At 39.6% G+C, this 12,243-nt stretch overlaps 1 protein-coding gene and 2 long non-coding RNA genes across 4 annotated transcripts; all 3 read left to right on the top strand.

The window, feature by feature from the left end:
- Positions 1-2,823: 2,823 nt before the first annotated feature.
- On the top strand, positions 2,824-5,933 carry LOC127775055 (uncharacterized). The gene is made up of 3 exons (XM_052301367.1): positions 2,824-3,171; positions 4,203-5,424; positions 5,523-5,933. Exons 2-3 carry the CDS (start codon positions 4,230-4,232, stop codon positions 5,621-5,623), a joined length of 1,296 nt encoding a protein of 431 aa, XP_052157327.1. The 5' UTR covers positions 2,824-3,171; positions 4,203-4,229; the 3' UTR covers positions 5,624-5,933.
- A 519-nt stretch (positions 5,934-6,452) lies between these two features.
- On the top strand, positions 6,453-7,824 carry LOC127772524 (uncharacterized). Its single transcript, XR_008017421.1, has 3 exons — positions 6,453-7,178; positions 7,265-7,357; positions 7,677-7,824. It is a non-coding gene; the product is annotated as an uncharacterized LOC127772524 (long non-coding RNA).
- Positions 7,825-7,913: 89 nt separating this feature from the next.
- Positions 7,914-10,250, top strand: LOC127772525 (uncharacterized). 2 transcript variants are annotated; one of them, XR_008017422.1, is made up of 5 exons: positions 7,914-7,971; positions 8,881-8,941; positions 9,327-9,435; positions 9,527-9,612; positions 10,060-10,250. It is a non-coding gene; the product is annotated as an uncharacterized LOC127772525 (long non-coding RNA). The 2 variants fall into 2 exon arrangements; XR_008017423.1 differs by having other exon boundaries at positions 7,921-7,971; positions 10,063-10,250.
- The last annotated feature ends 1,993 nt before the right edge of the window (positions 10,251-12,243 follow it).

Below are 12,243 nucleotides of genomic sequence, written 5' to 3'. Positions count from 1 at the left end.
ACGTGATGTTATTTTGATATTTTTAGCAAGTCTTTATGATGTTTCGATGTTACAACTCGATTGTTCTATTTTTGTGTCTGATATAAAAATGTTTTAATTAAGATTTAGCAGTGTTCTATTCCTTTTTTTTTTTTTTGCATATTTCCATGTTAGTGAATAATGTTTCAGTAACTTGATTTTCATGCTGTACACTGTACGATTTTAAAAAGGTTGGTGTAAGAGACGTATAGCCAAATAATATCTCAACTAAAGTTGTTCTTCTACCGCGTGTAGATATGTACATATATAGATGTTCCGTTAAATCCATTTTGTAGACTCCGTGCAGCATAGCGGCAGAAGTTGCAGCCCTTGGAGCTCATGCGCGAACGATGTGGACTACGGAAGAGAAGAGCAGACCTGCCTAATCTTTTTGTTCCATCGGGCACCTAACGTGATGGTATAGACACATCTGCAAATGGACTAAGCATTAAAACATTGAGTCCCAACGACCAAAACATCGAGAAAATTCATATAATCATAACACAAAATGTACAACAAAGAGAATTTCAATGTGAGCATTCCATTCTCACAAGTCATCAAATTTCAATGGTTCAATCATATATTTTTTTTCAGCAATCATGTGAGATCCTATTGTAAAAATTTAATTGCTACCAATACAATTGTGCAATCAGATAGCAGATCAAAATGATTAGGAGAAACAACGTTTTAACTGGATGCATAGCTCAGACTTGACTGGAAAGATATGAGATAGGGAAGGTTGACCAATATAGTGCGCAACAGCAGCCAACCCATGCAAACCGGGATATAGGAAGGGCACTCGATTTTTGTTGTATCATTTGGCACATGATGTTTAGATGCGTGCTCTAAATTTCTATGTTATCTTTATTTTTGAAAATTGTTTGATTCGATAACAAGGGAAATTCTAAGAATACAAGAACCTAAAATTGTGTTCTACTGGTACTCTCTGAGCTTTCAGAAAAAACAAAATACCTTGGGTGATACCATACTACTCCAACCGACATATTTATAAATTAAACCATTGTTTCACTTGACCCAAGGAAACAAATATGAGTATGTATGTTCCATGGGAATAGGCAGATATACTGAGAAACCCACATTCGCAAACCCAATATAGGTTAGAAGACATGACACAACCACAGAACCCTACAACGGAAGGTGATTGTTGCCTCCCTGATTAGCATCGGTGATCATGCATCCCTAGCTCCTCTGATCTCTAGCCTCTTACCTCCTAGGATGGCCCTCCAAGCCTTCCACCAAAATTCTTCCAGCTAAACTTTTGTGTGCCCATTCCCTCTGCCCTATCACTTGTTGAGTCGTTATGTGCACGTTTTATTGCAAGAAACTAAAAGACCAGAAAAATTTCTTGATTTTGAGCCCTAGTGATGATGTATTGTAGTATATCATATTTCGAGTAGCAACTATATCATTTCTTAATGGGCTGATTTAATGAGAGAAGATTACTCTTAGCTGCTAACCTTCCGCGTTCTAATTATCTTGTGATTCTTTTATGTCCGTTCTCTGAATTTAGAGATCAATGCTACATTATCAGCTGACCACGTTTTGCATTCCTATTTTCTTTCTACCTACCATCCATGTATGGTACTTAAGGTCAGTTTAGTTGAATAGTGTTGAACCCAATCAGAAACAATATAGATCCAACCAAAACTTATGAATGGAATGCACCTATATCACTATGCAAAACTATATAACATAATATAATGGCATAGATTCACTCAGTTGAATATATAAGCACATATTTATTTAATTTATTCCATAAATAAATCATGGCATTGTAGATGTAAACTAGTATAATCGCATCATACGATTTATATATGTAAACTAGACAGTAAACCATGAACATATTGAATATGCAAAATATATTGAATGCACAGCAGGAAGGACTCGCTGTACCGGGCATTGACGATGACGCGCAACACCCGGGCAAAGAGTTAGACGAGCCGTTGTGACGAACAGCAAGCAGTCGTGCAAAGCGCTTCCAAAAACCTTATTGCCGTCTTCTCCCGTGTAAGACGTCGAAAATGAAGGTTCTAGAGACCTCCTCTCCCGATCACCGATGCACGCCGATGAGCGGAATAAAGTATACTACGAGCGATGACGCAGTACAGAACAGGACACAAAGCCTTAGATTGATTCCGCATGTGTTGCGTGGAGGAGGGGACTTTATTTATATAGAGATATCAAAATGCTTGATCAGTGCACCTATATGATCTCCACTCTGCGTAAGTCACGCGTAACTTATCTGGACTCCACGCCGTTCCATGCATTGAATTATTCGGTGTGTTTCCAAAAACAAAATCGAATTTTCTACAGCAAAACAAAACTGCAAAAGGAGACCGCATGTGCGCAAGGGTGAGGAACCAATTTTAGCAGACCATTCGACGCGCACGTCGTATACGCACGCCGCCATGTCAGGCGAGGCGAGCGCGCATGTGTTCCCCTTATTCTCTCCACCTTATATGCCTCAAGTGACTAGGATAGCATCCTCGCCAATAAGTAGATATCCCTCTTCTAGAACTCCCCATGCATCCATCCTATGAGGAGGTGGATTTGTATGATTTTCCAAAGAATTAATCTTCGCATGGGCTACGACCTATTCATTAATTCTAACACAATCTCCTCTCTCCATAAAAAAAAATATAATAACAATATAAGATTCGACTATACATGTCAGCTTACTACACAATACTGGAACTATGATAAGTGCCCGTAAATTTTCGACCAAATTACCCGTAAATGCCACCGCACTACCACTTCAGTCCCTCCCTCTCCCAGTCTCCCGTACCGCTTCACTCCATCATCCCCCGACGCCCCCGCATCGCCGCTTCACCCCGACACCCCGCGCGACCTAGTGCGCAACGGAGGGGGAAGCGGTCGTCGTCGTCGTCAGCGGCGGCGGCTGCGGTGCACCGGCGGGAAACAGGTGGCGGCGCACCGGTTTCCCCTTTCTGTATCGCCCCCCCCCTCCTTTCTCCTTCCCCATCCCTACGAGCAAACGCCGCCGGCACACGGGGACTGAGGGAGGCGGCTGCGGGCGAGCAAGGAGACGCACCGGCGGCTGAGGGCGTCGGCACACGTCGTCGCGCAAGGTAGCTGACGACTCCGCACGAAGACCCCAAGCGACAGCACACGGTATCCCCGCTCCCCTCCCCAAAACCCTAAAATTCCACCCCCACCTCTTCCCTTCAAATTTGCATGATTTCAGTGTGATTCATTGAATATTTCTGTTGATTAGTTGCTATTATGCAATGCTCAAACGTGAAATGATCAGATCTGGAAACCTGTCCTTTATGTGTGTGAAATATCAGACCTGAGAAGTAGAGACCAATTATCTAGTATCCCTTTTCCTGTTTAGTGATGTACAGACTAGTGTGCATTGAACCTTTATCTGAAATTTTCAAACTATGGTTTTATTAAACAAACAAGCAGCCGTTCAGATAGAATATTGCCAATTCTATTGTCAGCCAACTGCACGTTCAGATAAATTCAGAGGAATTTCTATTGTTGTAGACCTGAATACACTGATTGACAGATACAATCATACAAGCGCTAGTAGTTGTATCCTGTTCTGTTCTGAATTTGCATTGACACTGATCATGTGGAGAATCAAGCGATGGAATATGGAGAATTAAGCTGATTGGAATGACTACAACACTAGCAGATCATAGAATATGATTCCCATGTTTGGACAATTAAAATTGTCAAGATATCACATAACTGAACTAGGACTTACTAGTATTGCCCTTCACTCTCATGTGCATCTAGGCCTTCTGATTCCATTATATTTTTTCTTTCTTGTTTGGCTGGTTTTCTATCAGTTCCACTGCCTCTCATTAATTGAATGGGAAATATTCCGACATATGTATTTTTGTGTGTTGATTTGTTGAAAGAGATTACTTGGATAAGTTTTTTGGTAGTGATCTTGTGAATTCTGATTATTGCGATTTCCTTTTGCTCTGACTGAGAGATTAGTGTTATATCACGTTGTTACAAGCTATGTAACTATGTTGCTACCATGATGATTCTTTTACCAGTTTGTTTATATTTGAGCTGATATGCATACATTACTACTTGTGTCATTGTTGCTTTTCTTCTTCAAAGCTTAATTTAAATTGTGGAATTAAGATTGATAACTGACTCTAATTCACCTTTTGATGCAACAGAATTGGTGTAAGCAGAAACAGTCCACAATGACAACTCCACTCCCTGTCAGTGCTGGTGATGCTTCACGAGTCCTCTTCACTGGCATTCGAGACCACACTGACATCCTCATCGAGGTCCTCCTTCGGCTGCCACCCTGGTCCCTCTGCCAACTACGCTGTGTATGCAAACTATGGCTAGAGCGGACAACATCGTCCACCTTCCTCTCTGCCTATGCTGAACGTCATACCACCAACCCTTCAAACTGGTTCCTCCTGGACCGAACAATCTTTATTGACACTGCCCCCACACCCCGAGGCCCAATACGTGCACTGCTTCGCAATTCTGAACCACCAAAAGTTTCATCAATCATCACCTCCTCTCGCATGTGTTCCATTCGCCGGAAAGAGTCCTTCTATGACCAGCTACCCATGGTTGTCAGCTACAGTGGTGGCCTCATCCTGCTCACTGGCAATGAAAATAACTACTATGTCTGCAACCCATTCACTGGAGATACTTTCCTTCTACCAGTTCCGAAGCCCCAACTCCGCAATGCTGAAAGCTTGGGCATTGTTGCTCGGGATGGTGAGTATGTGGTTGCTGAACTCATGATGTCCTGTCTACGTTCCTTCTCATCAGTAAATGGCCGTTGGGAGGAGAAGCCTCTCGTATGCCCTCAATTCTCCAGGGGTGACATGGTATTCTCCTCTGGTGGGATGCTTCATTGGGTTGATCTCAACTGTGGCATACTCTCCTGTGACCCATTTGCATCAGAACCAACTGTACTTTTTATCAACCTGCCAGAGGCCAGTGGAAGACCCACCCGTGGCCTGGATGAATGGATCCACATGAGGTATGTTGGTGTCTCTGCTGGGCGGTTGTGCTTCTTTGACATTGATGAGGATGATGGAGAATCTGGGTCAATGAGCTTGTGGGCACTAGGTGGGAACAGTGGTGAGTGGGTGTTGGAATACAAAGTGGATTTCGAAGATCTGTGGGAAGATGAAAGCTATGATGATTATTCGCTGGATGAGGATGAGGTTCCATTAGTTGGCTTGGTTGACCCATTGAATGAGCACAGTGTGTACGTGATTTCTCAGGACTGCCTCTTCAACATCGATCTGAAGACAAAGCAAATTCTTAATTGTACAACACAGACTAATGCTGGGAGGGAGGTTGGATCTTCTCCTCCAATTGCTTGCGTGGTGCCCCCTTTACCGCACTTGGTGTCTCCCTATCCGTCATGTAATAGCTCTCTCTTGATTTTGTTAATCTGCTTGAAGGATTTGCTCTTTTATATATATAAAAAAACATGGTAACATTTCTAGCATATATTTGAACAGGTTTAAGGAAAGAAGCAAGCAACAGTGATCCTCAGGAGGCAGGAAGCAGTGACAAGCCCCAAAAGTCTGGGAAGGGCAGGAGAAGGAAATCGAAGACGTGATAAAATGAAAATTGAGTTCATGTCATCGGTTTTATCATGGCAGGAGAAGGAAATCGAAGACGTGATAAAATGAAAATTGAGTTCATGTCATCGGTTTTATCATTGATGAGTTGAAAAGTATCTCTACTGATCATGTGCGGTCCTAATCTCTTTTAAATCTCATATGCAGTGTGTTGCAGCTCTGTTGCATTTCCTTATCAGTTCAGCTAAACTTATGTATCGTTTGAACCTTTTAGCGTCATATGTATCGTTTGAACACCTCTTTGTTGAACGAAATGAAGACTAAATTTGACCTGAAATTGTTTGCTAACTGAAGTTCTATGTACTTTGGTCAAGTTTTTCTGTGTGTTGCGAAGGCTAGGCATTTTGTTTATATCGTTACTGTCTTAAGCTACTACATCCATTTCAAATCAGAACCGTTTCAATCTGGTGCGATGCGGTTGTTGTGCTTTGTGCAAACTTACACCTGTTTCTAGTATTAAAATACAAATAAGGTGGTGTTTGGTTGGAGGGACTAAAGTGGGGCTAAACTTGTCCCTCTCACAAAAACATAAGTCCTGTGTCACACAGGGACTTATGTTTACACGGAATTGGTCAATCAATCCCTTGGAAAATTTCACGGTTAGGCTAAGTGCCAAAACAAGGAAAGAAATTGGATATGTATAAATAATGTGCGAGAAATACATCTACCCTATAATTCACTAACTTATTCTTATATCTACATTACTCATTCATCAAATCCGAAGGCTCATGTTGAAGGCTCATATTTCTCTGCCCCGATCGAACGATCGAAATCAGGTCCACCTCTCTTCCGCGTCCCCTTTTCCACGTGCGCGTGCTGCCTGTCACGGCATCCGTTTCGCCGCACATCACGCAACCCTACTCTCCCAACACCGCACCGCCGCCCCTCGCCGATTCGCTCCGCCGCCTCCGCCATCCCGCGCCGCCGTTGCACCCCCATCCCGCGCCGCCCTCGCCGATCTCTTCCCTTGCCTCCGCGCCGTCGGTCTGCATCCTCCGCGCGCCGATCTCCTCCCTCGCCTCCTCGCACCGATCTCCTCCCTCGCTGCCGCGCTGAGGAAAAGGAGCTGCATCGCCGGTCGCCTCTCCTCCTCAAGACCACGAAGCGCCGGTTCCACACCGCCGTTCTTCTTCGCTTTCTCCGCCACCGCCGCCAGGGAGAAGACTCCGCCCTCCGCCATGGCGCCATCGGCAGCAACGTCAGCGAGGTCGTCTTCAAGAGCATTTGATTGGAGGTCAGTTCTCACAGCAAGTACCTCGGCTCTCTATTGCTTCCCTCAGGTAAGCCACATTCATTCTACCTATGAACAACGAGGAAATTTCATCAGGTATTTCCTTCCTATGTTAGTTTTGAGTCCTTTCGAGTACATCGGTTGCAGTTACTTCGCAAATTTCCATCTAAATTATGAATTATATCATTTGATTTTTATAGCATTGTTTTGTATCCTTTGCATCAAGTGTCAGTGATGAGTTAAAATCACTCGAAGTTTGAAGTTTGAGGCTTCAGTAAGAAAAGGAGTAGCATATATAAAAGGTGGGGTAACTATAAAGCAAAGATCCAATTTCACACTATACATAGTTTATGCTCTATATACTAAATAAAAGGGTTTCTTTTCACAGCATTATTACAGAGTGTTTCTGCTGCTACAATATTGGGAAATACATGGAGACTGAAATCTTGGAGATAAATTACTGAAGAACCGAACTCTATTTGTGAGTATCAGTGTAGGGTTCCTGTTCTTTTAACCTTGAAGGATCTCATTTGTAACAGATTTTAAATTCAGTCAACATTACTTAAGATGATTCAGAATAATTTATACTCTGTTTGGATTTAGAATAATTTATTACCTGGTAGTTTTATCTCAGAATTTGAGAAGGCATCCAAGTGCGTTGCAAACATGTGGCTATAATTAATCTGACGCTCAAACATGTGGCTATTATTATAAAGTTTACTGTACTATTCCATTCATCCAATAATGTGCATCCACTACTTAATCATTTGTACATTTTGATTTATTATTGTACAATATAGACAATGTACAGTGCACCAGGGAGGATGACCGCGAACGGTGTGAGCTCGATATCCAAGGGCGGGGCTGTAATGAGGAGGTATACCCGTGGACCATGACGGAACGGTGTGTGCGGCGGATGCAGGCAAGGAGGAAATCGCGCAGCTGGTCAAGGCAAGATCCCATCTCTCTCTGTTAATCACGATATTTTGAATTTAAAACATTTATGTCTAATTTATTTGCTTGATCCCATCTTCTTGCAGGCTACAGCCATCCTGGGTGTTCTTTGTGCAGCACCTCTATATATATTCTTTCTAGGTAAAATAACCCCTAATGTTCACTTTCCCGACATAACCTGGTTTTACTGTTTATAGACTGTAGCTTCTTGTTAGATCTCATGTCTCTGATTAATTTATTTTTGAACATATCAGCAAATTATACACGTGTTACTGCCAAACATGTTTATGATTTTATTCAGTATATCTCCTATATTTTCAAACGGCCATTACTATTCAACTATCGCTCTTCATATTAAAACCGTGAGGGAAAACAGTTAGCCTATTAAGCTGAACAAATCATATTGTTTTACATTGTTTCAGATAAATCTTATTTGAAGTTATCCTAATGATATTTGATCTGAATTTAACTTTACAATTGGTAATGTAGCGACTAAGCATCGCCCTTAAAAGTATCATTGATAATAATGCAGAATTGTTCACAAATCTGACCAGTTTGTCATCCTTAAAATTCTTGCAAGACAAATATGGTTTTGTTAGTGTCCTGCAATCTGAAGTAGTGAACTGAAAAGTTTTTTGTGAGGGGGTAGCATAATGAGTTCGTAAAGTTGTCATACAGCTTTGTTATCTCCCTCTGCCAGTCTGCATAGTACTCTTGTTTGATGCCTAGATTTCTGAGAGGATTCAACAAATGTAACTTCAGATTGTGCTGCTCCTCTGGTTGTAGAAAAAAGATTAGTTTAATTTAAATGGATATTAATTTAATTCACTTGGATAGAGTATATTTACTCATAAACCATTGTCATCTTCAATTATATTCAGAAATGTGTTTCAAGACTTATAGAGAAACACAAGTTATCACCTCAGAATGAGTTCATAGTTTTTGTATTTAGTTTCTATAATAAATACCCTGCTAACATGTTCTGTTTGATACTCGCATTCGTATGGATTTGCATGTGCATGAATTGCTAAGTGTTTTTCACATGTGCAGAACAAGGGCAATTTACAGCTTTGGTCCATTAGAGGGAAAAAGGTGATCAAGAAGAAAGCGGGTGAGAGATGTTTTATTGTTCTCAACTTTGAGAAACTGTCAGACAAAACATGCCTGATTAAAATAGTCATCCTATGGGAATAGCCTTAATGAGCACCAGATAAATATATATTATATAGCTCATTTTGAGAGTAAATTGCATGGGTTGTTTAATCCGTTACACTCTTCAGTACTGATTGATTTGTAAATACCTGTCCCTTATATATGCATTTTTGAATGACTGGAACCACATTAAATTGTTTCGGGTTCAGATGTTCACAATATGATATCCATAACTATAATATAAATAAATGAATCTTTTAACGGAATCTGTTATGGGATATTTCTATGATCGATGCCATCAGATGTCATGCCCCCTTTAAATTTATTTTACATGTTGTATGCAGGCAGTATTTCCTGGACACTTCAAAATGATAGAGAAAATTAGAACTGAGAGGGGCAAGGGATTTCTATCATTGTTCTGCTTGGGAACAAAACTGATCTTGTTGACAAGAGGTGCGTGGTTCAGAAATTTTCTTGTTTTCTGTAGCCTTTTCCTGTTGTCTTGCTTATCTGATGGATTTTACTCACTGCAATTGGGATTCAGTAAATTGAACGGAAAACACATAACTACATGGTCTTCCCTGTTGAAGCACATCTTCCATGGGTCTGTAACAGCTCAGCCTACTCAAGGTTGGTCGTGATCACAACTTACATTCACATTTTCAGCATGGTTTTCTCCTCTATTCCTAATCACTGACCTCATTATTTTCTTTGATGAAAACTCTACTTGTTTTTTGCAAGTTCTCTCTGTTTTATTAATTTGATATCTAAATTGTGTTTTAGGAGCCTATATGAAATTATAAAATTATGGTGTGTAATATGAACGTATCAATAATTGTTTTTCATGAAACTTCTAACGAACATTTTTCTGTACCTTTTATATATTTTGCCCGTACGATTTATTCATTATTTCATAAGGATCTGTTCGTCAATGCGAACTCAAAGAATAAACAATCTTTGTTGGTAAGTAAGTATACTGGGTATGCATTGATATGGAAAAACTTTGAGCAAACATTTTTTTTTCACTTCCTTCGAAGCGTAATACTACAATGTTGTGATTCTACTCTTCAATCTCAGTAGACGATGACAAGCCAGAGAGTTTCTAGAGCCAATGTGTGAAACATCAAGTGCTTCAAGTTTTAAGCTGCAGCAGCTTTTGCACCACTGCACCAACCTGTTTGTAGCATTTAGACATCACTTGCTTGGATGCCATCCTCACACTGTTGTATATATCAGATTATTTTTATAAAACCATTAAATTCCATTTACCTTCTTTGTACTTTAAGATTTGTGAATATGTTTTCTCCTATATTTCTGAGGCTGTGCAAACTCATTTTAGATATCAACATGTCTTGAGTAAACTAGCCTTGCACTGACCATGTCTGCTCGAATGAATTGATGATGCTCGAAGTATGATGGTGTATGATGGTTATTATTGAATTGATCAAACAGTATGAGTTTCACTACTGGTCAAAGATGGTGATAAGTAATTATCTGTAGGGTATTTATTATATATTGTCGGACACGTCTATTTTGGACCCATTTATAATGTATATACAAAAGGCTGATAAATGTTTATACAGCTCTCAGTGCTCTCATTTTCTTGCATGATTTTAAAACTATATTGTGCATTGTAGTCTTATCACAAAACATATTTGTATTTTTTTTGTTTGATTACGTTTTTAAATATCACCGTAGCGTTAGCACGGGCTAATTACTAGTAGTGACTAATTAATCCTTTTTTGCTTATGGTAAACTAGAAATAGGGTAAATTTCAGATATCCTAGGTTTTGCGTATCTCGGTATCTGTAACGCAGAACCATAAGTTCAATTTATATTGATTGATGTATGAGCTACCTCTTTTCTTGAGCTTAGGTTCTATAGGCCAAGCGGCATCTCTGTTGAGTATATGAGGCAATGAAACACTTCCTCAGACAAAAGACCCAGTTAGCATATCAGTTTGATCCAAAGGGGCCAGATCCAAAGTAAATACTATCTCTGTTTTTTAATAGATGATGCCGTTGACTTTTTCTCACATGTTTGACCCTTCGTCTTATTTAAAAAATTTACGTAATTATAATTTATTTTGTTATGAGTTGTTTTATCATTTATAGTAGTGTGATTTATATCTTATACATTTGCATAAAATTTTTGAATAAGACAAATGGTCAAACATGTAAGAAAAATTCAACGGCGTCGTCTATTGAAAAACGGAGGGAGTATAACATTGTCAGATATACTCGATTTTGCGTCGAAGACCAGCAGACAGCTCACAATAACAATACCGAAATGGCAGATTAGAGAAGATGAACAGATTTGCGTTGCAGGTCTCTTCGTACCCTTTTTTTTTAAAGAAAAACACTTTTTAGGGTAGACGACCAGCTCCTGCTCAACAAAAACAGAGCAAAAGCAGGGGAAGTGGAGAAAAACAGAGGAAGCAGCGAAAACGGGAGAAAGAAATGTCACAACTCACAAGGGCTGAAAACGGAACGATAATTTCCCCTTTTTGTAAAACTAATATAATAAAAATGATATCTTTATCGACTGTTATTTTTTTTTTAAATTTAGTTTTTTTAATTCTTGTCAGCATCGCATTGAAATTTTCATAAATATGGAAATTTCTCAATCATTTTCGACCGTTCTCATAAAAAAAAACCGTTTCTAATAATTTCTGACTGTTTTCATCTCTCTATATAAGATTGCACATGATTGATTAACAATCATTATTAAAGGTTGTAATTTAAAAGGCATGTACAGCTGTGCCTGTGCCCTTCAGCTAATGCTGTTGTATTAAGAATGCAAATTCGACAACTCTCTCTTTTTTTTTCTTTTTTCTCTTTCTTTTTTTTGTTGCAAATTTAACAACTCTTTGCTGCAGAATTATTCTATTCGTGTGAAAATGTCGAAATAATCCTTGGCAGGACTACCTTGTTTTATTCACCATTCAATTTTTAATTTTGTTTTGATCTTCTTTTCGTGATAAAAGTTTAGCAAATGGCAGTGTGCAGCCTTTAGTTGGTGGAGGTTAATGGTTTACTACCATTATCTCTTCTATTATAAAATTGAGGATGTTTTTGCCGGTATTTTGGTATGACATCCGTGTGTGAGTCGGGTTTTAACTTCGTTCGCTTTTGGAAACATAGGAGTCGAATAAGAAATCACTTTAAAAAACTCGCATGATCGGAGTCTTAATTATAGCTCATCATTTTCTAGAAAAATATATATCCAAGCTAATTCTTACAGTAAATTTCACTTTAACTA

The sequence above is a fragment of the Oryza glaberrima genome, chromosome 5 (assembly GCF_000147395.1).
Source record: "Oryza glaberrima chromosome 5, OglaRS2, whole genome shotgun sequence".
Classification (NCBI taxonomy): domain Eukaryota; kingdom Viridiplantae; phylum Streptophyta; class Magnoliopsida; order Poales; family Poaceae; genus Oryza; species Oryza glaberrima.
The sequence above is the reverse complement of the archived record's forward strand: the minus strand, read 5'-3'. Positions and strand labels throughout refer to the sequence as shown.

Excerpts from the sequence above, each read along its gene's own strand:
- LOC127775055 (XM_052301367.1), top strand. The coding sequence starts at position 4,230 with ATGACAACTCCACTCCCTGTCAGTGCTGGTGATGCTTCACGAGTCCTC. Across the intron at positions 5,425-5,522 it reads GGTGTCTCCCTATCCGTCAT|GTTTAAGGAAAGAAGCAAGC; the intron begins GTAATAGCTCTC and ends ATATTTGAACAG.